The sequence below is a fragment of the Pteropus vampyrus genome, unplaced genomic scaffold (assembly GCF_000151845.1).
Source record: "Pteropus vampyrus isolate Shadow unplaced genomic scaffold, Pvam_2.0 Scaffold16, whole genome shotgun sequence".
NCBI classification, from domain to species: Eukaryota; Metazoa; Chordata; class Mammalia; order Chiroptera; family Pteropodidae; genus Pteropus; species Pteropus vampyrus.
In genome coordinates, this window is record NW_011888797.1 from 3,521,698 (window position 1) to 3,549,482 (window position 27,785).

At 37.9% G+C, this 27,785-nt stretch overlaps 1 protein-coding gene and 1 pseudogene across 1 annotated transcript in view; both read right to left on the reverse strand.

The window, feature by feature from the left end:
* Window positions 1–25,750, reverse strand: part of CUNH12orf42 (chromosome unknown C12orf42 homolog) — an 86,688-nt gene extending 60,938 nt beyond the window's left edge. Inside the window, exons 1-2 of the mRNA XM_011354416.1 lie at window positions 25,736–25,750; window positions 18,021–18,089 (exon numbers count right to left, since the gene is read on the reverse strand). Coding sequence (XP_011352718.1) covers window positions 18,021–18,089; window positions 25,736–25,750 — 84 coding nt within the window. The remainder of the gene's footprint in view (window positions 1–18,020; window positions 18,090–25,735) is intronic.
* On the reverse strand, window positions 1,868–1,986 carry LOC111736014 (annotated as a pseudogene).
* Window positions 25,751–27,785: the final 2,035 nt, after the last annotated feature.

A 27,785-nucleotide genomic window follows, 5' to 3' on the forward strand; every position in this document is an offset into this window, starting at 1 on the left:
AATACTCACTCTGATCCTATCCTGAAGTGAAAGAAAATGGCATATTAAGACTAATTAGAGTAGTTCCACTGCTGGCTCAGACACTCAGAACCAGCTTTCTAACCTTGGGCAAATCCTGAAACTCTCTGTTGAACAGAAGTCAAACAGGAGCAATGTTCCCTTCCCTGTCTACTTCCTGAGCTCCTTGAGACAGGATGGGACATCTGAAAGAACTTTGAGAAGTGTGAAGCTCTGTAGAGAGGTGAGCACGTGACAGTACAATGACATTGGCCAAGGTCAGAAACAGAGGGTGAAACTGTCAAAGGTAAAGCTCTTAGAGTCTTTATCACACTCCCCTCACACCCCCATTTTTCCTCTTGAGCTCTTGCCTGCAACCTCGGTTTATTTGAAGGAGGGAAAAGAAATGAAGAACATTCAGAATAACAGCGAGGATAATGACAATAGGAATAGTAATAAATAGATGTAAAAAACAGACCCTAGAGCCAAACCGCCTAAGTTGGATCAAACCCTTGGGCAAATCGCTTAACCTTTCTTTGACTGCATTTCCTCATCTGTAAAATGAGGATAATAATAGTTCCTATCTGATAAGATATTTATGACAATTCAATGACAACTTCATAGAGAACTTAAAAGAGCCTGGTAGAGAGTCACCTATCTATCTATCTATCTATCTATCTATCTATCTATCTATCTATCTATCTATCTATCCACATTTGTAAGCTGTGAATAGTAATAAGACTAATTCTTGACAGGTGCCACTGACTTAATGGTTATTGTACTAACAAGGTAAAAGATAGAATTATGTCTTTTCTTTGTTTCCATGTTTTATCCTCATGAAAAGTTAGTGATTTTTTTCCACCTTGGCCAAACAACTAGAACGGGAACCTGTGATTCACAATTTACGTGGCTGATTTCATCTACCTCTGACTGTTTTTACTTTTTAGTGCCAAAATGTCCTCTTGAGCTTCATAGAACCATCCTTGATTATTGGAACTTTGGAGTTTCATGGGGACTGTGTTTATAGTGATCCCAAGGCATCAACAGCAAAGGACAAAACAGTCAAGTCAGTAGCAGGCACAAACAGCAGGAGAAAAGGAACAGCCAATCAATAAATCTCTTGCCTCAAAGTCCCTGGTCATAGCTCCTCTGCTCTTGCTCTGATCCTAATGACATATACTAAGGAGGAAGAATAAATATATTCACTACAATACCATGAAAAGAAGCACATTATGACCATTTTACAGGTACAGAAACTATGGATGAGAATATGTGGCTAAACTTGCCCAAGGTCAGCCAACGACAAAGGAGTGGGAAAGAGCTACAAGGAGAAACCTCCTACATTTGAAGACAAAGCCCAGAGTTCTAGGCCGCTGTTGGCTCAGCATTGCACATAATGATTGAGTAACAAGTAGATCAGAAACCTTTAACACTTTCTGTAGTGTTTTTCCATATTTTTAAGACTGAATATTGAGCAACCAAAGACACTAAATATTTTCTGCTAATGGAATGTCAACTTCGATTAAAACGAAGTTAGCTATTAGCATTACCCTAATACCAAAGCCAGACAAGGCACTACAGGAAACTACAGACCAATATTCCTGATGAACACTGAGGCAAAAAGACCCTTAAAAAAATACAAGCAAACTAAATTCAACAACATAGTAAAAGGATTATACAACATTACCAAGTGAGATTTATTCCTAGAATACAAAGATAATTCAACATAGAAAAATCAATCAATGTAATATACCACGTTAACATCCACATGATAATTATTTTTTTTTATTTTAGGAGAGGCAACCCTTGGTTGACCTCGCAGATTGCAAAGACCTTGTCAGCTTACAATTCCTTATTTTTTTATTTTGTACGCCTACAGCACCTGGTCTTCCTAGGTGGTCTCCCATCCAAGTAATAACCAGGCCCGACCCTGCTTAGCTTCCGAGATCAGACGGGATCGGGCTTGTTCAGGGTAGCATGGCCATTGATTCCACATGATCATTTCAATTCTTGCAGAAAAAGCATCTGACAAGATTCAACAACATTTTGTGGTAAATAAATAAATAAAAATAAATAAATAAATAAATAAAACACAACAAAGTATGAATAGAAAGAAACTACCTAAACAAAATAAAGGTCATATATGAAAAGCCCACGGCTAACATCATACTCAACGATAAAAGACTGAAAGCTCTTTCTGTAAGATCAGAAACAAAACCAGAATGGTCACTCTCATTACATTCATTCAAGACAGTATTGGAAGTCCTAGCCAGAGCAATTAGGCAAGAATAAGAAACAAAAACAATCCAAATTGGAAAGGAAGAAGTAAAATTAATGGTTCATAGATGACATGATCTTATTTGTAGAAAATCCTAAAGCTTCCACTCCTAAGGAAAAAAAAAAAAGACTGTTAGAACTAATAGATGAATTCAGCAATGTTACAGAATACAAAATCAAATCACAAAAATTAGTTCTATCTCTAATTACTAACAGTGAATCATCCCAAAATGAATTAGGAAAACAATTGCATTTAAAATAGCATCAAAAAGAATAAAATACTTAGGAATAAACCTAACCAAGGAGGTGAAAGACTTGTATGCTGAAAACCACAAAACATCACTAAAAAAAATTAAAGATACAAATAAATGGATAGACATTCCATGCTTGTGGATTGGTAGAGTCAATATTGTTAAAATGTCCATACTACTCAAAGCAATCTATACATGCAACACAATCTGTTCCAAAACCTCAATAGCATTTTTTTTTTGCAGAGAAAAAAAAAAAACTTAACCTAAAATTCATATATATTCTCAAAGGACCTGGAATAGTCAAAGCAATATTGAAAAAAAAAAACAAACAAACAAACAAAGTTAAAGGTTTCACACTTCTCGATCTTAAAACATTTTACAAAGCTACAATAATCAAAACAGTGCGGTACTGAAGTAAAGACAGATAAACAGATCAGAGAAATAGAAGAGAGAGCCCAGAAATAAACCTTTATATATGGTCAGATGAACTTCAACAAGGGTCCCAAGACCACTCAATGGGGAAAGGACAGTCTCTTCAAAAAATAGTCTTTGGAAACTGGATATTCACATGTTAAATAATGAAGGTAGATTCTTATCTTATACCTCCTTTATCTTTGAGGTCTACAAAAAGCAAATGACTCCAGTCTGCCTTTATTCACAAGTAAGCTTATTAGGAAAAGAGACTGTTGTCCCACCCCACAGGGGAGTCCTGCCATTTCCAAGACCTGCATGCTGGTTCCTGCAAGTCTGCCATTCTGGAGGTCAGAATAGAAATCCCATTTTTGCCATACAGCTAAATTACACTCTTAACTTATCTGGCTTTTTGACCTCTATTGGCCAACTTCTCTATCTCTCTCACTGGTTCAAAATTCATGCAAAGAAAAGAGGAGTGTCATGTATCTTTAGCCCACAACATGAATGGTTGTCTGGGGTTTTATTTGTTTTCTTTTTGTTGTTTTCAGCATCAACCCAATCCTTTGCTATGTGGGGAAGAAATTCCCCGTTGAGAGGTAGCACCCAGTAGAAACTGAAGGGGCAGACCCTTTATCATGTTCCCAACCCTTGGCATCATGCAAATGCTTTTGCTTCTTAACCTATAGAGGAGCCTTAGATGCTGTTTTCCAAGCTCAGCTCTCTAGACTCACAGAAGCTGCAAACCTCTGATGTCCTCTCTGCAATTTGAAAATGGTAAGGTCCTCCCTGATACATTCCCTAGATCTATGGCGAGGCGTTAAACTACTCAATGATTTAGCTAGATCTTCCCTTTGGTCTGTGCACTGCTCCCCTCCCAAGAGCCTCAGCATGTTGTTAACCTAAAGTTAGATATTAGATGCAGTTTTCTTCATAACCTTACATCTTGAAGCCTTGTGAGGCAAGAAACGTAACTGCTGCTTGGGCACAGCTCTTCCACTTAAGAGGAATATTGCTATTTCATTTATGAAAAGTTAATTATGAGAAAGGCAAACTTTATCACTAACATATATCTATTTTTTAATTATAAAATAAATGCTCACTCAAAAAACCTTAAACACTGTAGAAGAATATACAGATTTCACCATTCTCAAGAGGTCATTAATATTCCAAATTGTTCTTGAGTTGCTTTCAGAAAGTTTTGATGCATATACACACACACACACTTTTTTTTACACAAATGAAATCACGGTGTAACCAGATAAAGCTGTTTCCTCAGGGCCCACTCCAGAACGGGGCCACATTCAAAAGAAAGCAAGCCCAAGTCCTACCTCCAAAAACTAGTTAGAAAGCAACTAAAATCTACATTAGTCATTCAAAAAGTTTTAAAAAAGTATTGCCTTGAATAGCAAATAGCAATGTAATGATAGCTTTTTCTTTCATTCTCTCTACCCCATCCTCTCTCTCTCCCTCTCTTTTTCCCTCTCCCTCTCTCCCTCCCTCCTACCCTACCCCTTCCCTCCTCCGTATCTCTCACCCCATTTCTCCTCCCAACAGAAAACTATCTCCTCACAACTCAATCCATGCTAGCTCTAGTCTTTCTTCCCTTCTTTCTGTCTCTCTTGTGTATTCTGTACCCTTTAGTAACTTAGGTCCATTCCAAAATCACTAGCCTTTCTAGGATTCTTTTAATTCTTTTTTATACCCATCACTAGATTAACCCAACAAAAGGTCAGACAGACATAGCTGATAGGGCCAAGCAACAAAGGCACTTGACCACTGGAGAGATCAAGGTTATGAATATGCACATGCACCTTGTCCTTGTCACAGTATGATACTTAATGTCTATAATTTCCTTCTTTTACTTGTGAATTCATCATGGACATATTTGCTCATCAACACATAGCATTCTGACTCATTTTTTTTTAAAGTACATAGTATTCTATAGTATTAAAAATTCATTTAACCAGTCACCTACTGATAAACATATAGGCTTGTTGATATTACAAAGAATAAATTTTGTACACATATCTCTTTATACTCTAGAAAGTATAGATGTGTTCTTAGCAACCACTGATATGTGTTACTCTGGCTCAGCATCATATAATAATAATGAATGCACATTGTTTAAATAAATGAATGAACGAGTGAGCAAATAATTGAGAGTGCGATGATAAACCACAACCAAGGTAAATGATGTAGCAGTCGGGCCTGCATTATATACACCTCTACTTGGCGACTCCTGAATTCAACTTTCTCACCTGTGAAATGGAGAAATGTTTTGAAAAACTGTTGTAAAAATTAAATGAGGTGCCTAACCCATGGCATCATAAGCTATTAATTCTGAGCTAAAATCACTCGTCCATTTAGATCATTTAAACCATTTAAAGCAGACCATTTAAAGCAGAGTCTGGGTGCTGTGAACCTTTCATGGACTGGGAGAATCTCTAGACGTGTTTGAGAGACACAACGCAGAAGGAGCTGTCTCAAACCTGGAAGGGCATTTTCATGACTCCAGTATTTTGGATGTTTTTCACAGCACTATTATAAGGCGTTGGAATTTGCCTTGATCTTCCCATGACAACTTCAAAAATTAATTTCGCAGATACATATTTTCTTGTTCTTCAAAAAATATATAGTGACAGCTACGTAAGCACTCTCTAAGCCTTGGGGAATTTATACAACATCATAAATAAAAGGTATTTTTATTAAACAATTGCTTACAAGCTAGGCGATGTTCAAAGAAAGCCAGTATATTCTTTACCTTAGGAGATGCAAAACAAAAAACAAAAAAAAAAAGGCAACTAAATATAGTGGGAAGATCTCTGGAGTCACACAGACCTGAGTTTAAAGCCCAGCATTCATTCATTCATTCATTCATTCGTTCATTACAATTTAAGTGGTTCGAATGCTAGATATTTTGTTAAGCTGAGAGTGAACGAATATCCCACATTGTCACTTAAAAGATATTTAAACGTTATTGAATGATTTAGTTTCTCTTTGTTTAAGGTACAATGTCAATTTTATAAGCTTTCATAAAGGTAAAGTATACAACAGAATTTAGTAAAAGCTGGTTTCTTCTCACTCCTTCCCAACTAAGAGCTAACAATTCAAGTCAAGCCACAAACATATTAACAATCACAGAACTTAATGAAGAAAGCATTAACCATAGGAGAATAAAGAACAGAACAGTTACATCAAAATCAAGTCAGGGAATTAAAGAGATCCTGGGGCCTAGAACAGGCACATAGAAGATTCTCAAAAATGTCTATTGATTGGGTATAATAATCAAAAATTCAAATAATTAGAACTTCACATTTGACAGGAGACAACATAGCACTCCAAGAAGGGACCAGTCGCAAAAATCAGGAGACGTAAGTTTGAGTCTAAAAGTTTGGTCCACGACCCATGTTATCTTGGGCAAATCATGATCTCTGGCCTCTGTCTCCTTATCTAAGAAGTTAGAAGGTTGAGCTACATTTTCCCTAAGGTACCCATGATTCCAGGTAAAAAATACTTGTCAAAGCTTCAAGCCACCACTTTGTAGTTTATTTGCTCAGTTTGAAACTGAACTGCACATAGGTTCTTCCACTAACCAGAGCTGGTTTGTGGAAGAGACATCATCAGTGTGGACATCATCGGTGTAGCTCTGTTTTATTTTTTACTCTAAAGTATAATATATAGAGTAGCAAGTTAAGAAACACATATCACTTTAAAAAAAAAAACATTTTAAAATCTAAGGACTAAAAATTAACCAGTCACTTCATGTTTTTAGCAAACACACTTACCATTGTGTAGGGTTTTATTGTCCCCTCAGTGAATAGAAGCCTTTAAAAATGTATATGCCCAGAACTGAATACCGTGTCAAATCTATTGGCACTGCATGTTTAAACACCTGCATCTCATCATCAGCCCTTCATAATATTGTTAAACAAAAATTACACTTATGATGAGTAATGAAACCAAATATATTCTTCCTTAAGATGTACTCATTCTTGCATGATAAGTAACCCAATAATAAAATGTGAAAGCTACTCAGGTAAAACAGAATTCATAAATACATTCATAGAATGCTCAATAAAGTTTTTAAATGATTATAATAAACTGTAATGATCTCATCTCCCTTATTGGAGAATTCTCACCTTATTTGTTCAAGGACAATCGATTTCATCCTATTTGTTTACCAGAGTTCTAAATTTCACTTGGGTTTAAGATTTAAAGCTCAAAAAATTATTTTTTACTTTGAGATTTGACCAAGTTTACTTTGATTTTTTTTTCATATTTATAATGAAAATGAAAACTTGAGATAAAGGCTAAGCTTGACTTTGTTTAAAACCAACAACATTTGCTGATGGATTTAAAAAGAACCACAGAGGAAGTAATTCATCCACTTCCTCAAACAAAAAGACAACAGCATGCTAATCGCTGTGATCGAAAAAGGACCAGCCTCAAAAAAAAAACAGCCTTCAATGTATTAGTCTATAAGCTTTAATATTAGTTAACATTTATGAGTCAAAGGATAACATTTCATTAAAAAATGTAGTAGCCCTGTGAAAGTGAGACACACAAATATACAGTGCATTAGTCAGAAAAAATGGTAGTAAAAGCCACCACACATGGTAGGCTTTCCATGTATGCCAGTCACTGTTCCAGGCATTCTACCTTGAACTCAATTCCCACGACTTATGAGGTTGATGCTATTATTATCCTATGTTGCAGATGAGGAAGCTGAGACATAGAAAGATAGATCTATTTCCCAAAGTCATAGGACAGAAAGCAGCAAAGCCAGGATTTCAACTGAGGCCATCTGACCCCAGGGTTTGTCTATGTAATCACTATCCTTAACCATTTATTCAGTTTGCCACCCACTCAAGCAACAGCCATCTGAAAGCAGGTACCAACAATCTCAGCATCACATTTCTAAATAACCTGGTAAATAGTCAAGAACTTGCTGGTAATTTCATAATCCACCCTGGAACTAGACTGGTCTTTTGGAACCCCATCTTGTCCTGACCGCAGGGCATCTCCAGCTTATTGAAATGGGCTTATCCCTCCTTTCTCAACACTCTAAGCTCTAAAACTTATCTGGTCAATGTCACATCCACCATAGGTAAAGGAAGCTACTGGAACCCTGTGCCTGAAGTCCTCTGCCACTCACAATCTTCCTCAAATCTTCGCTAATGTGTGTCTTTGATACTCAGGCATAATATAACGTTTATCTCAGGAGAAGATTAATATGATCTAAAACACAGCAACCACTCCCGCAGTATGGGATGGCTTAAAGGCCTTGGAGGAGCCTGAAGTCACACTCCCTCTCCCCCAGCTGTTTTGCTGCAGCTGTCGTGGACTGCCCCGGTTTGAAGCGGATTGAGTACCCCCCACACACCCTGGCATGTTGACTGAGGCTTCAGGTATTAGACCTGGGAGCCTGTCCTGAGAACCAGGCCAGCTGCCCGGGCCCCACTCCTGCTCAACCCCAATCTCCCGGGAGAAATGCATACCTGCTGCTCTCCTTTCACCTCCAGGAAGTCAGCCCGACCAGTCCTCTTAAACCTAAGTCACTTCCTGTCACTCACAGCCCTCCAGTGCTCCTCATCTCATTCAGGCGGAGCAGAATCTGAGACTCCCATAACTGCTTTGACCAATCTGAGACATGTTTGAGCATTAGAGAGGATCCTGCTAATAATTATTCTGGAACAATAACAGGTGTAAACTTGGACCATCCTAGGCAGACAAGAACGTCCTCATTACCTCGCTTATCTACTCACTCTACTTCCAGCCCTTTTGCCATTCCTTCATTATCCCAGACCTATTATTGTCTCAGAACCTTCACACTTGCTGCTCCCTCTGCCTGGAACACGGTTCCTCTAGCATCTTCATGACTTGGTCCTTCATCTCCTTCACCTCTTTACTAAATATTATTATTAGACTCCCATGACCACCATATTATAGAAGTGACCACCCCCTACACACACACACACACACACACACACACACACTTATCCCCCTTGGGTTCTTTATCACCACCAAATTACCATATATTCTATTTATTTATTTTGTGTGTTATCTATCTTCCTCAGGGCCTCCACAGAAGATTGCACAGGTTGGCCTGAAGCCCACATTCCACTTGCCAAGCCTCACACAAGGGCTTGGGGTTGCATCAACCTGTAGAAAGTGTTCCCTTCCATCTACAATGAGTACCTTTTCCAATTTGTACAAAGGCTCCATATATCCTAGCAATGGCCTTAGTCTCCCTACCACTGGAATATAAACTCTATGACTTCAAACCTTTCTTTCTAACTTTTCTCTGTCTCCATTGCCTAAAAAAAAAAAAAGTGTTGCCAGTTATAGATGCTGGAGAACATTAGTCAAATAAACAAATGAATGAAAAAGCAAGACTGAGTTCGTTATCACATTTCCAGATGCTAAGATATTTTTCCCTCTTTTCTGTTCTAAGCTTCCTTCCCTCCCTCTCAATGTCTATTTATTTTTTATACACATTTAACTTTACTTTCTTAATTAAACTCACACTTGTAGTAAACAGTTTATCTTAAAACTTCAGGGAGACTTGTAGAATTTAAAAGTCTCTTTCAGGTAAATTTCTCAGCCAATTCGGGATTTAATTCCAATCAGTTCAAAGTTCAAAGTCATTTTCCGACTGGTCTCTACTCTCAAAAGTGCTCCCTACTCTTCCCCTCTAGCCTGGAGCTTTGCAGGAGGAAGCACTTTGCCTTGGCCCAGAGAAGGGGTGATGACCCCGAGTGCCATCAGCCAGGTTCTCCCTGGTCTCTGCCCAAGAGCCTCTTCCCTTCTGTCTCTGCTGTTTTGATCTCTGTCCCAGGTGCCACCGTAGCTGCTATAAGGTTCCAAATGACCTTTGGAATGTGGAAGGACAGTGCCAGCATCTGCCATTGAAGTCCTGCTCTCATCCTGGGTCTGGAGGTCTGTGCGACCTGCAGCTTCCTCCTCTGAACACCAGGGGACTCCTGGGCTGGCTCCTCTCAGCATGCCCACTCCCCACTCTGGGTCAAACAGAGAAATCTGGATACCCCACACCACTTGCAGTCTGTGGCAAACTGGGGTGCTAGTCAGTTTCTTATTCTCGCTCTCTCTCTCTCTCTCCCTCTCTTTTAAAAAAACTATGCTGCTGCATTTTTGTTATGAAATATTTATTCTTGAGATAAGATATGGGAACACGAGCATTGGTTAGTTATGATTTTCTCTAGATTTTTAGATGCCTGGAATATTTCACACAGTCAGAGAAAAGAGACATGGTACCTCTCCTACTCTGTTGCTCTTGCCTCATGTTGATGAGGGTCCCCTAGAACTCCAACAGAAATAAAAGCACAAGGCCTCCTGGGAATGAGTATTACATTACCTCTGGTACTGAGCATCTATTAGGTTTTGAGCAAATGCACTCATGGTTTTCCAGCCTTGGTCAAATCCCGCAGCATTCTCTCAATCTCTGGCTCCCTCCTTCTCATGGCCAGACTGGAACAGGGTCAAGCTGGCAGCTGGTAGGGGGCTCTGATTGGGAACCGATGGGATTCTGGGAAGAGTGGTAACCCAGACTTTACATAAACAGGTTCAGGAATGGGCTTGCTGACTCAGAGTTCTCCAGCCCCAAGGGGTAAGTCCAGCCCCGTGGTCCAAAAGGAAACAAATGACTGTCTTTCTGGGTAACTCAGTCTGGAAACCTGACCCAGGCCAGAGGGGAAGTTTCACCTTCCCCAAATCTCCCTTGCTAGAGCAAGGCATGAGGACTCCTGAGAGGGGCTGATCAGGGAGGGAGCTGAATCCAGAGGGGATTACGCTCAGCTTCCCATCTCCAAACAGCAAACCCCAGCCCTGAATAGTGCAGGACAGTACAGAATGGGTTGGAGGGAGTGGAACTAAAAAGGGGAGTTTGGGAAGACTGCTTCTGACGCCTGTTTCCCTCTGTATTTGGGGATGGTGATTGGGATTTAGCTATATGTGAAATATCACATAGGGGCCACATCCATCATGACTCTGTTCTCCATCAGAGATGTATCTTCTCAAAATCTGCCCTCTCCTGAGAAGGAAGCCCAGAGGAAAGGAAGATGGAATGTATTTTTCTCTTCTAAAAGTCAAGTTGCAGGTAAATTTCAGCTTTATATTTTTTTTTTCCTCTACATATCTCTTTTTGAGGGCCTGGAAGCGTTCAATATCCTCTGAACTTTCTTAACTTAGTTGTCCAAGGACCTGTTCACCAGTTCCATCTTTTCTGTTTCAATGAATGAGAAACACAGAACTTCCCTCGAGTGCCCCTCTTCTTTCAACCCAATGTTTGCACCTTCAACAAGTGCTCAAGGGGTGAGGTTCATGCAGCTCATTGCAGGGCACAGATAGAATCCCTTTCCCATCCGGATACCTCAAAGAGGTCTCAACAATTGAAGGTGACTCTAAATCCTGACAGAGCAAATCGCATCCAGGGTGGGTCCACATGGAGGAAAACAAAACCGGTGGGATGGTGGCACAGATGTGGGAGCTTCCAGAGTGAACCAAGTTCATTCCAGGAACACCAACTAAATACAACAGAAAAGTGGAGACAGAGCTTTATCAGGGTATCTCCAGCTCCTGCAGAGTGCCCAGTTCATTCATTGATATGCTCAACAAATTCCAAATGAGCATCTACAATGCACCAGGCATCCTTTGGGAAGCTGGAGCTACAACCAAAAATAAGACAGACAGCCTAGGCTTCGCCCTTATGGAGTTTATATTCTAGCACATAGCAGGCGCTGAATCAATAGTTATTGCATTAATCAAGTGAAGAAAATGGCTGAGTTAGCACTTCTCTTTTTTCTTGTGTATCCTCATCTGCCACATTACAAGATAAAAAGAATGATCTCATATGAATTGTCAAGTTGGCCAAGATATTTAAAATTTAGTAAGAAGACTTACTGAAGACTTTATATATATAAAGACTACATATATCAAGATGCTACATTCACTATTACTAACAATAACCCTTGTGTATAATGTTCTTGAGGTTTTCATTAAAAATAGTATAAATTATCATGATTAGACATGAAAAAATAATATTCATTTCTATTTTGTCTCATTTACATTTTAATTGGATGGGCTATGTATTTTATAATATATTTATATTTTATAAATTCATTGCAATATAGTTTATAGCATTCTAATGAATGGAGTAGGTACATACGCACAAATAAATATAAGTAGATTGAAGAAAGGCACTCAATTTTTTTCAGAGCTGAGAATTTGCTGTTAGAATATGGACACCATTGTTTTAGATCCTTGGGCACAAACTAGCTGCTGAGTAATTCCACATTGGTTTACTTAGAAGAGCTCCAACCAAACCAAGTTCCACTAGCTCTGAGGCAAGTGGGGCTGAAACCTGAAAGAATGCGAGGTGCATTCCAGGCAGACAGAAAGGGCCTAGGAGGGAAGTGTGCTTGGTGGGCTGGAGCAGCGAGAGGCTAGAGAGAAATAAATGAGCGAGGAAGCCAGGAAGGTAGTGAGATCTAGATCAGGTCGGATCTCGGAGTTCATAATAAAGGCTTCGGATTTTATTGGGAGTGAAACTGAAGCCCATTGGAGGTTTGTGAGCAGAAGAATGATATGATCTGTTTATATTTTTGGAAACATCACTAAATCCTTCAATCCAGCTTTGACCTGGAATATATTTTTACCATCTTCTGTCTGTCTGATTTGTGTGTATATGTTTCAAATGACTCTGAACTGGGAAAGGAAAGACATAAATTTATCCCCCAAATGACGATATCTGTCACACTAAATACAGACTTAATTCTATAACTTGACTTTTCCATTTAGCATCTGGTTATTGAGATTTATCCTTGATGGTGTGTGTAGCTTTAATTCATTCCTTTAAACTACTTGCAACAGTCCACTGCACAAATATACCACGATGTATCTATCCAATCTCCAGTTAACTGACATGTCTGCCATTTCTATTTACCATTATCAAAAATCAGTGCAACAGAAAACATTCTTCGATATGTCTCCTTGAGTACACATAGTCTCTAAATTTATACCTGGTGTGAATTCTTGGGTCAAAGGTATTTACATTCAGTTGCATTAGATCATAAAAATGCTTTCCAACGTGACTGCAGCAGTATGCATGAGACTTCTCATTTCCCAGCACTTGTTACCATCAGACTTTTTAATCTATGTCAACTGAAGGATATATAGTAAGCCTAAATATCTATTTACACATTTATTGGCTATGCAGGTTGTTGCTTTGTGAATTGTCAATTTATGTCCTTTACTCATTTTTCATCCCCGTTACCTATCTTTCTTTTACTGACTGGTAGGAATTCCCTGTAAAGTCTAGGTACCAACCTCTTGTTAGCGTTTGCTTTCTAAATATTTGCTTGTCTTTTAACTTTTGTTATAAATCTTGGTAAATAAAACATTTTAATTTTAATGTAGTAAAATTTATCAATAACTTTAAAGTTTGTGATATTTATGCCTTACTTAAGAAACTCTTCCTAAGGGATTAAGGTCATAAAAATATTTTTATTTCCTTCAAAGGTTATTCCTTTCACATTCGGGTCATAAACTCACCCCAAATTTACTTTTCTGTATGGTGGGAAGTAGGCATTTAATTTCACCTTCTGTTCTGTAGAGATAGCCAGTTGTCGCAACTACCGTTCATTAGATAGTTGTTCCTTTCCCCATCAGTATCTAATGCTCCTCCTTTCATATCTGTTCCATTGGCCCATTCTCGAGCCAATAGCACATTGTCTTATTACTATAGCTTTATAAAAGTCTTGGTATCTGGTAGGATAAGTTCCACATTTTGTTCTTTATAACTCTTGTATCTACACTTAGTCCTTGGTCTTCCATACAACTTATAGGATCAGATCTTTATCCACTCAAAACACTACGATTGTCTTCTCATTCATTGGCATAGTATATCTTCCTTTATTTAGGCCTTCCTATATATTTTTAAGTAATATTTTAAAACGTATATTCTCCATATATGTTTTACAAATATTTTGTTAGATTTATTTCAACCTAATTGATAGTTTAGGTTTTAATAATTTATATGTTTTAATAATTTGAAGATAATTTTGAAGGTATGTAATATATATATTGTCCTTTTTTCTCCAATTCTTGTATCTCATTTTTTTTCATGTATTTCATTGCTTTGAACCCCCAGGACATTGTTGAATAGAAGCAGTAATAGTAGACATTCTTGTTTTTTCTGACTTTAATGAAAATGCTTCCAAAGGCTCACTATTAAGTCTGATTATTTTTTCTCTAAGCTTTTTATAGATTTTTTTTCAGGTTAAAGGACTTCCTTTCTATTCCCAGTTTTCCAAAAGTTAATTTTTTTCTTCCCAAAAATTAATATTGAAATGTCTATTAGGACAGTTATATGATTTTATTCCCTTAATCTATTGATGTACATTTAATGAATTTATTTTTTGATGTTAACCTACTCTTGTATCCTTAGAATTCTACTTGATTATGATGTATTTTATTATATACACTGACAAATCTGATTTTTCTAGTACTTAATTTAATATTTTTCATAAGTGAGATTGACCCATAGTTTAACAAATTCTATGTTCAATGCGTTACTAGCTTCAAAAAATAACTTAAGTGGCTTTTTTTCTTTCTTTATGTAATGACTATATGACATTTGAAATTTTAATAGAACTCAGCACAAAACTCTCTTGGCATGCTATTGTCGAGGGAATAAAAATTTCTGACTATTGATCTAATAGTGTTTTTAATTTATTGACCTAAGTTATTCATAGTATATAGTACTGACTCTTAATCTTCTGAATCTCTATGGTATTCGTACACACATTTCTCTTTTTATTCATAATATTGTTTCTCCTTTTTTTTTTTTTTTTGTTTTTTACTGATCAGTCTTGCTAGGTTTATATTTTATTCACGCCTTCCAATGACAAGATTTTCACTTCGTTGATTATGTCTAATTGTATTTTTTTCTATTTTAGTGATTTATTGTCTTTGATTAGTTCTTTCTTCTTGTGTCCTTTGAATTTATTCTGTTGTTTGAATAACTTATCGGCAATTTTCCATTTTCAACCTTCATTTTTCTCTGAAATTTAAGACATAAATCTACCTCTAAGAACCACTTTAGCTGCATCCTAAATTTTTTATTATCATTTAATTTTGAATATTTTCTCCTTTTTATCATTATTTCTTCTTTGACCTATGAGTCATTTCAAAATAAATTTTTGTATATTATTATTATTATTTTCTGTGCCAAATACTTTTAGTCACGTATCCCAACATCCATTTTTTTCTCATCCATTGTAACAGAACCTTAGTTTGAGGTCACAATATTCCCAGTTAATGGATATTTCCCAACCTCTCTTGCAGCTAGGACTGATCATGAGACTAAGTTCTGATTAATGAGATAGTAAGCATTAAGCATCTCAAATTTAATATTCTCCGAATATAGCTACGATGATCTCCGCCAAAAATCTATTCTCAAGATCCCCAAAACTATCACCTAGGAAGTAAATCATCCACCCCAATATTTTTAGGCTAAAAACCCAAAAGTCCATCTTGATTACTCTTTTCTTCATACCCTACAGGCAACTCATTATGAGGTCCTATCATCTCAACCTCAAAAATATTACTAAAATCTGACCACTGGAATATTCTAATAACTTCCTAATGGCACTCAAGTTTTCTTATTTCCCAAAAATTTATCCTGCATGTATCATCCAGCGAAATTCTTAAAGAGTAAATCAGATCATTTTATCTCCAGCTACAAAATAAACTCTCATATGGTTTCTGCTTCACGACCAGAAAATAAACTGTTTTCATTGGCCGCAAGGCCCTTCATGATCCGGTCCCTGCCCACTGCTCTACTCACTCCTTCCCTCTCCCCTTCCAGCTGCACTGACATCCTGTCCACTCTTAAACATGCTAAGCCCAGTCTGTCTCAGGCTGTTTTTTCTGCTTTGAACAGTTTGCCTCCAAAAATTTTTTGCTGGTCAGAACTTTATCTGGTTGTCTCATTCTCATAGATCTTGTCTGGGCTCAAAAATCACCTCTTTAGAAAGGTCTTTCCAGACCACCCTACCTTAGCTAAAGCAGTAACCTCCCCACCACTCCACATCAAGCTCGACCTCATTACCCCAATATGCTTTTTCAGAGCCCTGTAGTTTTCATTACTTGCAATTACCCTATTTATTTTTTGCTTATTTTTCATTATTTATGTTCCTCAGTATATGATGGGCTCCTAGAAGGCAGATTCTTTTTCTTTACTGCTGCTTTTAGAACACTCCTCTGTCATAGGTGGTCAGTAAATACAATACATAATATATAATATTGGAATACACACACACATGATATGGATCATTTGATGTCTAACATTATGTAAAATATGTCTGTATATGATGTACAAAGCATAACTACAATGTATAATATATGTCATAAAGTATTAGTCAATATACTATAAACGATGACAAATAATATGAAAGTTTTGTAATGATACACATCTTAATTTTTTTGGTCCTATCCTATAACTCCTCCAAAGTTTTACAAACACAGAAAGAGAAAGACAACAGGGAAAAGAGAAAAAGGAGGTGATAAAACCATTTGAAAGAGGATTCAGCTGATGCCAAGCCCTCGATCTCACACTTGTTTCCCAGTCCTCACTTCGGCTGTCAGAGAAAAGGAGAGGCAGACACCCAGGTGATACCTGACTGTAAGCTTGAGCAACATGATACTGCTATAGTATAAGCTAATCAGTAATGTACAGTTCTCCTGCATCACTGTCACCTGCATCATTCCTTGCCCAGTGAATGGGCCTGTGGTCCCCTTTCATGAAGCTTTACCTTCTCAGAGCCTTCACATACTAATGGAAGAATGGCAGCAATAAGGGGACTTTGCTGGGCTCCATTTTCTTCTTAACACATCCCATGCTGAGAGTCGTGGAATTCCTTAGTTGCAAAGATTCTTAACAGGTCAATTACTTAAAGTCCAAATGGAAAAATAACTAACGAAACAGAATCTTGCAGATACCTAATTTAAATATATTCCTGTGCTTTAGTGATAGAAGAATAGTTAGAAAATCAGGTCCAGTTTTTCAGCTAGGTAATATTTTTCTTCCTACAGTTGGCCTTTTTCTTTCATCTTAAAATGTGATTGGCCACATTTCTTGATTTCTACCCTTGAATTCTATTTCCAGTCACCATATGCTACTTTTCAGCAAGGAGTAATTTGGAGTAATCCAATCCTGCTCGTGAATTTTGGAAAGGAGAGACTATAGAAGACAAAACTAGAGTCGCCCCTCTCCCATGTGCCAGGGAATTCCTGATTTCGTCAGTGTCACTGTGCTATGTGGTCCTCTCTGAAGGGCATTGCCGTTCTCTTCATGGTAAACAAGAAGGACAGGAAGGCAGTTAGAGCCCTTAGGATATAAATTTCAGTGTTAGCTAAAAGGTTCTTTTTGCCTCCAATCCCACTTTTATAAACAAAGCTCTGGTGGGACTAAACCTAGGAAGCTACCACAGCTCTGTGACACCTGGTGGGGCCAGCACTGGCGACCATCTCTATGTGCACATCAGTCTTTTATAGACATGCATGTGCACATTGCGGTGACAAACATTCACTTTCGTTCTCACCAAGAGGAGATCACTAGTGATCAGTGAGTAGAAGTTGGGATGGGGAAGAACATTGCTAATGGGTCAGCCTTTTGCTTGATAAACTCAGTTGTTTATTTTTAGATTGTACTAAGATGGAATTATTGTCCTAGATTCTGTGTGTTGTGCCACATACAAGCACTGCAAAGCTACTTAATGCACTGTGATTTCTATTACTGTTCATCGAATGAATGATACCTTTTTCTCTCAAAGTACATGTCTGCGTGTAAAGGATAAAAATGTAGCATGAATCTCTCAGAGATCCAAAGTGCTATGGGAAATGTGTTTTGACATTCTTCTTATTTTGAAATTTAAAAAGTAAATCTTTCACCAGTTACCAAATAAAAATATACAAGGAACAAGTCTTCTTATGTATAAAGCAACTGAACCCCAAAAGATGAAACTAGGGATACAGTCCTACACAAGGACACTGCTTACTCACATTTGCGTGTGATACGCTCCTCTCCCACAAGGTTGCACTTCTCACAATGGGAATATAGCAAGAGGATTTCTGAAAGAGTTGAAACAAGGCATTTAATATCACTTCAGTAATTGCCCCAAAGATGTATTTCCATTCCTGAGATGGCTTTTAGACAGATCAGAAGCTAATTCATTCACACAACTGTTGTTCATTCACTGAATAACCTGATATTGTCCAGAACACTGTCCTAGGTGCCAGTGAAGCCAAACAGACTCAATTCCTACCCTCAAGGGTCCAGAAGAAGACAAAGGGAGTAACTAAAAAATCAAACAAATAAATGCAAAATTTCAAAGGTAAAAAATGTTTTGAATGAGATCATGTATTTTGAGAATATTGTGATGTATTAGGATGAAATAGAATTAAATATTTATACCCTTTGCCATGTGGCTTTGAAGCACTCCCCATCTGAGTAAACGAAGTATGTTTCTTTGCCTCATTGATACTAAGCTAGGCCCTGTGACTTGCTTTGGCCAGCGACATATTTGCACACACATGAGCAGAGGCTTTAAATGTACATGCAAGGAGCGGCTTGGCCTCTTGCATTTCTGTCTTAGCAAGGAAAAAACATGCCCCAGGTTGCCACTGTTCCCAGAATGAGACAAATGTAATAAACTTGAACCTGACCCACAGTCTTGAGCCAACCCCAGCTGAGACCAGCAGAGCCCTAGCCAACACATAGCCAGTAAACATGAATAAGAAACAAATGCTGCTTGTTAAAAGCTACCGATTTTGGAGTTGTTATTTAGAATTATCATAACAGAAACCTGACTGACACAAATATACAATAGGTCCATTCATGGAGGTCAGAAAAGGCACCCCAGAGCATGTGACAATGGTAGGAAATCTTGTAATTTTACGTAAAATATCAAACCTCGATAAGATCATATCAGGATTTATTTATACTTCTGCTTTTCAATTGATACTTTTTATTTAGTTACTTTAGGTTAACTCTAATCCTCAGGGTCCTTGACTTTTTGTTGGTCAGTATTTGCTAAAATTGTGCTTCAGCCTTTTATTGGCCTGGGGAGCCTGGTGTCATCAAGGAGAAACCCCAACAAGACTATGACCAGAATATGAGCAGATATCTAGATACCAGAAAAACAATGGCGTGTCTACTATTTCCTTTCCTCAAGGTGATTAAAGTCAAAAGAAGGAGACAGTAACCAAAGAATCACACAAGTAAAGGCAAAATTTCAAATATGTTAAATGTTATAAAGAAGAGACACATGGGGTACAGACATATATGAAGCCAAGTAGTAGAGAGTATGTAAATCTGGCTGACAGATGGGAAACTTCAATAAGGGACAAAACTGGAAGAGATGGTGACATATCTGAGATCAAGTACCAGGACTGACGGAATCTGTTAAGAGATATAGAAGGAGGTTCTCAGTGGAATCTGAGGAAAAAAAATGGGAAGCCTAAAAAGAGTTTGAAGCACTGAAAGTGAACGAGACTGTAAGTGTGCTACACTTTCACTGCCCAGTGGGTACAGCCAGAGGTGTGTGGGCGACACTTATTCGTCTTCCCATGAAGTTAAGAAATGTGTCATTTACACAGTATCCCTGACACCAACTCTGTGCCAGGGCACATAGTAAGCATCCAATCAATGGGATTAGAGAATACAAGTGGACTCTCCCATGATCCCAAAAGGAGTCACAGAGCACAGAACTAGAAGGAATATCCTAGATCATCAGTATTCACATTTGATAGATAAAGAATCTGCCCAAGATCACACAAGCATGTTCTGATAAGCCAGTGGCCAAATTTCAGAGTCTGAACTCTGTGTCCCACCCCCTAATCCTTTTTTCAGTTATCAGCATCCACATGTTCTTCAAAATCGAGCTTTCAAGTTTCATTGGGAAAGCAACCCCATGTCTGTGGAGAAGGGAAGGGATCTCATTTACAAAGCGAGAATCGCCATGTAGAGAGTCAGGCCCAACTTCAAATTGTGCATCTCAGTCCTCTTCTTCAGTAGACTTCTTGCCACTCACTCCAACCATGTGCCTTCGCACATCTGGCTGTCTTCTACGTAGATAACCCTTGCCCAGGTGGTCAGCACCAAGCACGAAATGCTGTCCCAAACCCCACTGCTGTAACACATTCTTAGAGGAGATTTCTAAGTGCCGCTACTCAAAGTTATGCAGGTTATGGATGGCACAACTAGGCAGCATCTGTGAACGATGCCTCCTAAGATTGTTCAGTGCACCACCTGAACATCTGTACACAGCGGTCCTGAGATTTCTGCCCTCCAAACAATAAGGTTTCATGATAGCCAACAGTCTGAGGAAATCATATACATTCTGACTTTCATTTTAATAGGAGACTCTTTCTAAAGAGTAAAGGCACCTGCAAGAAGAAAGAAGAATCAGAGATTGGGGTTATTTGATTCCTTAGAAAAGCTTTATCTTGAACTTTTAAGCAAGCCTAGGATGCAGGTAGAATTTCTTTGTAAACAAAAAAGCTTTGTAATCAAGAAGCAAAAAAAAAAAAAAAGACGAAAGAATAAAGCTGGGACATTCATTGCCAGTCATTAACCTGATTTTCTAATGAATATGGCATTAGGCATTCATTAACAATCATTTGTGTTTATGTTGAACACTAGATGTATAATGAAGGTTGCATATGAAAGTAAAATTAAACCAGGGAATTTTGGACACTTATAAAGCAATTAACTTGTTTGGCAGTAATTACACAGTGAAAGCTAAATCAAGTGCATTTAGAAAGCCACAAGAGTCGCCACATAAACCAGAGGTGCTTTGCTCTAAAATAATAGAAAAACCTCTCTTTCTTTCAAAATGAAAGAGAAAGGCAAAAGTATGGTATAAATGACAAACAAGGCCCAAGTCTAATGAAAAGAAAGACGGTTACAGCCCATATGTTAGAGAAGAACCAAGTTGCTGAAAAACAGGACAGCTCAGCTAATTAAAATTTAAAAAGACGGGGAAAAAAACCTTTTGTAACCACAATGATGTGGAAACAGGTGGTACATGCTGGAGAGTTCAAGTTTTTTTGTTTGCATACGCGGGCATGTACATACACGTGTGCGCATGCGCACGAGTCTATCTACTTGAACTAACTATAACTAGTAGATGTGTGAACAGTAAGAACTGAATCCACAGTCACGTCCTTGGAAAACCACTCCATCTCAGTAGTTATCAAGTCTCTGTTGCTGACAATTTTGTACCTTATTCTCCAAAGGAGTGCTTTAATTTTTTTCAATTGAGCACATGGAATTAAAGGTCAGTCATCGATTGCATTCAAGGACCCCCTTTTTTTACAAGAGGGGGTACAGTAAATAAAAGAAAGGAGACCCCCAGGGAAAAAACCATTACTGAACTGGTGAGAGAGCAAAGGCAGTAAACACAAAATTCCATGTGGCCACGACATCCATAAACAGAAATTTTGCTCCAAAATTACATTCAAAATTCTATGATGCTTTCAAGATGATGGATGAATTTTCTCAGTTTTCAATCCTATCACAGTCAGCCAAAAATACTATAGAGGTGCTGTGTGGGTTTATTCATTTATTTTTGCTCTCCTGGAGCTACAATAGGATGGCTAGGCTGGAAGAGCAAATCTTCAGATGACCCCAGAGGTCTGAGCTAAGGGACAAAGTTTTTCAAATTGGAGCCTTGAGCATCCTCCTCCAAAAGATTTGAAGATTCATGAGCCTTTTCCATTTGATAAATACCTTTGCAAATAGGGGTTGTAGGCACTTGAGGGTTAGTAACCAAAAGAAAGGTTCCCAGGGGGATCTATAAAGGGCAGCTGGCTTTGTGGAAACATTTGCGAAGTGCTTGGGTATCAACTATGCTAAAAGCAAATACTTGCTTTGCCTCGGGAGTGTAACGGAAAACGGAAACCAGGAGATAGCTTTTGAAATCCTCGCTTAGGTCATTTAGCTGCCACCAAATAAAAAATGTGTTTGCCATGATGGGGTGTGTCCATTTTTTTTTCGAGAAATGTGGTTTCTCTTTAAAAAGATAAACATTTTATTTCCAAGCAGAGGCTTAATTAAGCTGAAAAACTGATTTCTTGCTTATTTGAAACCATTTTAAATATTTAGATTGTACACCTAGTCCTCATCTAATATATAGTATTTCATTCGAGATTTTCTTGATCAGAAAATTACTTCCAGATTTTGACCAAGACCTCATCAATATTTCATTCTTCTTGCAACAGTCCCAATACCTTTTCCTGAGCCTTCAAAGATGAATACATTTATATATCAGGAAATTCAGGGAAAGTACTATTCTTGAAGGCACCTGCTACAAATCTGGTGCTCCTTAACATTTTATAGCACAGGAGAATGACCTGGGAAACCAGTTAAAATGCAGATCCTGATTCAAGAGGTCTAGATTGGGGCTCGAGATTCTGCTTTTATAACAAGCTCCCAGGTGATATTAATTTCTGTACAGCGAGGTACAGATCTACTAATCTTGGTAGTAAGTAGCTGGTTTAAAAAGGTTGTAAGATCAGGACTAGAGATAACTGAATCCTCGAAAATAGATCAGTTCCTCTCCAAGAAGAAACTGGAAAGTGTAATGGACCACAAATTAAGCAATAGAGGAATGACTTACCCATTAGAGACGAAATATACAAGGAAAGTGGTTTAGTCACCACGACTCTTTAACGTGTGCTTCCCAGCTGCCACATATTTTTGTCCAGCTCTCCAGTTGTTGAAATCCAGACAATTCAACTCACTGAATAATTATTGATATGCCATGCACTATGTGAAGCACTGAGAATGTAAAAATAAATGAGGCATAATCCCCATAATCCCCCAGTACAATGTCAACACAGTAAGAAAAAATATGATAAAAGGATACATAAGGTACCAGGGGAGCTCCTAAACCAGAGCTAAGGAGAAGAATGTTAGAAATATCAGGAAACACTTCTTGGAAGAGATACCAGCTGAGCCGAATATTGAAGAAGGAGCAAAATATATGTAGTTGACGAAGAGGAAGTAAGAGTGTCATTAGCAGAGGATCAGCATGAGAAAATGTCTAGACTGGGAGAGCATTCCGATCCCAGGTAAACTAGTAGGTGAGTCGCTGCAATAACTCCCTTCAGCATGATACAAAGGACTATGTTCATCATTGTTTTGAAGATGACAAATCTGAAGGCCAGAGAATTTAATGACAGCCCAAGGCAAAATCCCTAAGTAACTGGTAGAGTGAGACTGCAGCATGAATCTGCCTAGTTGTAAAGCCCGCTTTCATTCCTTCTGTTCTGGTGTCTCCCATAAGTATCTCAGTATCACTGGACTGTGGGATGGGAGGCAGCTAGTAATCTGATAAAAGGTTGAATTGTATTTTCCATAAGGATTCCAGACTTGACACTTTTCTTTCTTAACTAGAATTTTGCTAAATAAACAGAAAAACAATTCATCCCAATCCTGTGGTGATTTAAGATTTTAACGGCCTTGGTCAGACTCCGGTTCACTCTTGACCATATGCTCATTTATTAACGTTTTAAAGGTCTGGATTTTGAAGAACAAGATCAAAGAGCAAAGGCTGAGATTGGACCAAGGGAATCGTTGACAAAGTCACAGCTAGGACTATGGAGCCTTCCGGCAAAGTACCAAAAAAAACCCAAAACCCTACCCCCTCTAGACAGATACATAGGTTTGGCCAGCAAAGCACCTGGATTTCAGCCTTCCCTCATCCCTTTGGTCTGGAGTCCTAGCGTAGGGTATACTATTCCAAACATACATGGTAGCCTAATGTTGGTGACTTCGGCTGGGGTACATAGTATACAGCACATGGGTGAACATAAAAACTAGAATCCAGAAAGATAGTGACGCAGAAATAAAGGCTGCGGATGTAGTACACACGGCTTTTAAAAGTTTAACCAATGAATAGAAAATAAGAAATGGCACACAAGCCAGACAGGGCAGTGGGGTCAAGTGTTGACTTTTTCCCCCATTTCAATAATTAGAGAGACCTGAGAAAGCTTAGAAACAGAGGAAGGGGGTATAAAGGTGAGGGAGTAGGCTTAACACACACAATAGTCAACTTTAAATTCAAAAGCATCCATTCTTTATTCTAATCCTCTCTTCAAGGAAAACAAAATCATCTGAGATTAGAAGATTCTTTGAATCTAAGAAGATGTAAACCTGATTTCTCCTAAAATAAGCACTAAAACTCAAACTTGAATGAAATAACTTATTCTTTCTGTGTGTCATGATTATAAAATGGATTCCTCAATTTCTTAAGGTCAGCCACTGATTTCAGAAGCCCAAGAATAACAATGGAAAATGGATTTCTCACTGGCATATTTATGTAATCATTGCTTTTTATTCAAGTTGTAACTTATAGACAAGCTTCTTATTCAACAAGTAATATGCATAATAAACTGTTTAAAACCAAAAACTGCATATTCTTTGTCAACACCTGTTGTAACAGTTCCCTAACATATAGTACTAAAAATACATCTGCTGGAAGTTCTTCTCTTCCTCTGATAACTAGAGAATACAGGATGTGAACACGTTATATTTTATTATGTGGCCAAATATTAGCAACTTCGTTATAAATCTATGACCATAATTTTTGAGTGTAAACATAGTAAACACTTAAAATATTAGTTTTAACAATAATTATCAAGAATAAGAGGAGTTAGGGTTTTAGCGAGTCATATGTTTCATCTTTTATTGTGGTTCCCATTTCGGAAGACTCATTGAATTTTTAGGAACCCGCCTGTCTAGTCAAAAGAAATCACAAATCCTTAACTAACGTATGCTAACTTTTCTTTGAGGAACAAAAGAAGCATCTTTGTTTGTTCCTCACCAGCAAACACCAAGCCATCTAAAAAGAGTCCTTTCAGTGACAATGTTAGCAGGGAAATTCAATTGTATTTAATTAAGTTCTTCCCAAAAAAACTGCACACAGAAGCACCAAAGAGGTTATCAGAGGTCAGATGCCTGTCATGACTTTCTGACCCTCCCAAAATGCCAAATAAAAGATAGCGGTATCCCTGCTGGTAAGATGGGCTTCCACATTTGTGTCTCTCCCTTTCTGCTTTAATTTAATAGCAATCGGCACAATATGGCTGCTTTTTTCTGAACAATAGGACAGGCAGAAGTTAGATTTATAGCACGACAAGGGGAAGATGGGACAAGAGAGGCTCACTATGGCTTTTTAAGGTTCAATAAGAACATCACTTTGATACCCATAAAAAAGAAAACTTGAAAATCTACTTAACATTCATTGTTGTCAGACATGGACAGATGTGCACTTCTGAAATTTTGTTATCTAGAGCTATCTTAAATTTCCAACTTTCGTATACATTCTTTTTTAAAAGGATATTCAAGGAAATAAGATTTCTTTAAAATATTAAGTATTTATGTAGCAATCCTTATTTTCCAAATCTCATAATTTTCACAAGTCTACTAACAACCTTATAATGAGCAACATATTGACATGATCAGAAATACTACATGTGTTTCATGAAATCAGACAAAAGTTAATCATCCCAAATGTTATTTAGAGTCTCTAATGTCTAATTACAAATGAGCCCCAGGCATGGATCTTACTTCCTGAGACATTTCATGTTTAGGAAATTGCATTCATAAGTGACATTGTAAGGAGAATCTAAGAATCTCAGACCAAGAAGACATCTTAAAGATCGTTTAATCCAACATCCCAGCTGACATTTGAATCCCCTCCTCATTATACCCACTCTGCTAGCATCTCGTCAATAGTTGGGTCATTCCACAAAGACTTCAAACTCACTTTTTCCTCCAGCCACCCATTTCTAGGAAAATAATTTTTTAAGCAAAATTTGAAAACCTAGACTAAAAGGAGCCTTAATTTTGAGGTCGAGAGCCCCAAATTTTAATCTTTGTTCTGCAATCGATTTAGGATCTTGAGTAACTCAGTTGTTCTCTCTCTCTGCTTATGTGAAAAAAAGGTAAAAATATTTGTGTGATCACCTATGAGTCAAGATCTTTGTGTTCGAATTTGCATGCTGTAAAATTATTTCCTATAAAACAGTTAGGTTGGCTTCAACTTGAACACCAGCTCAGATCAATTTGTACAAAGCGACTACCTGATGTGCTATATTAAGAAGGATGTTGAGCCCGTTCAGATTTGATGAGAAAGAGCACCACGGTTGACTGGCAAGATGAGCAAGTCCTAGGGCAGATGGGGAACAGATGCCCATATTTACCATCTTTGCTCTAGGTAATGCGGTAATGCCTAAGAAAGAGCTAAGAAGGACAACATTTCAGACTTTAACTTTGTTCCAGCAAGGATAGCGGGAGATGAGGGTGGGTGAGATCATAGGGCTTGTTTCCAGAGTGGTTCTAGTCTTGGAGATCAGAGCAACCTGACTTCTGCATTTTCAGATTAGCAAATCAGGTTAAAGTAGAAGACTCTATAAGTTCAGGTGCATTCACTCTTGAAAGACGAGCATGAGGTTAACGAGGAAGAGAGAGCAGCAGTTACCGAGCACATCTCAACAACCCTGTAGAGCAGGTACTACAGTCCCTATTCAGATGAGAAAACTGATGGAAAAATTAGATGACAGTCCCAAGGACTCAACTATTAAACGAGGTGGGGTTTGAAATAAGATCTGTCCCAAAAATGATTCCAAATACACCCAAATAACTTTTATTATTGCTTTAATTCCTTCGAAGACAGAAGTACAGAAAAAGACTATGCTGCGATTGTGCCCATCCTCTTCAGTCCATTTAAGAAAATGCCCCCCCCCACACACACAGCCACAGCTATATATAATAAAAAAAAGAAAATACAAAAAAAAAAAATGCGACACATATAAAAAAAAAATCCATCTTTTATAATAATAACACTATTCTAATAGCGTTATATATTTTATCTTTCTTAATATGTGAACATTTTTAAAGAAGTAATAATGATCAAAGGGAGACTTATTGTCAATTTTATTATGCAAAACTATAGCAATATATTCTTTCCAGAACCCTCTATTTTCATTGGGTACTATAATATACAGTTATTATCCAAAATTCGGTACTATAATATACAGTTATTATCCAAAAGTAAAAACACAGAAAGTAAATTTGTGATATGGACAATTAGAGAGAGAAAAACAGAAAGACAGAGACAGACAGACAGACAGACATAAAACTGATTATTTGAATGCACACCCCACTCCTAGTCTAAATATAAGTCATAAAGGGAGCTGATATTGCTTCCCCTGGTAACAGCCTGAGCGACCAATGCCATGAGCCCTGGCAGCTGACCACAGTACTCTGAGCTGGTAGAGAATAAGAAAGGAGACTACACATGAACACCGGTGCCACATCTGGACTTGTTACCAACACAGCAAAACTCCAGCTGATACCCCGGCATAAAACACGTGTTCTGGAACTCTTTCTGTTAACATTTTAACTGGATCCAAATTTTTAACCTTTGAATTGGCACAAGTAAAATGTCATAGTTCAGAATCAAAATGAGAAATATATTGAACATTGAGTCCTTTTTTATTGAACAGCCTTTCAGCTAAACATTAAGATTATTTTACCTCGACTAAATCATAATAACCAAATAAAGAATATTGTGATACAAATGCATGCTATGGTGTTTATCCGATAAGCTGGAATAAAATTTGAGAGAGTCTAATCTCCCGTATCGCAGAGAGCGGACTTGACTTTTCTTTTCACTTGGGAGGATGTATTGTAGATACAGCAGGAAAAGCATGGCCTCTGGAGCCTGACATGGTGCATTTATCTCTTCCTTCTTTTGC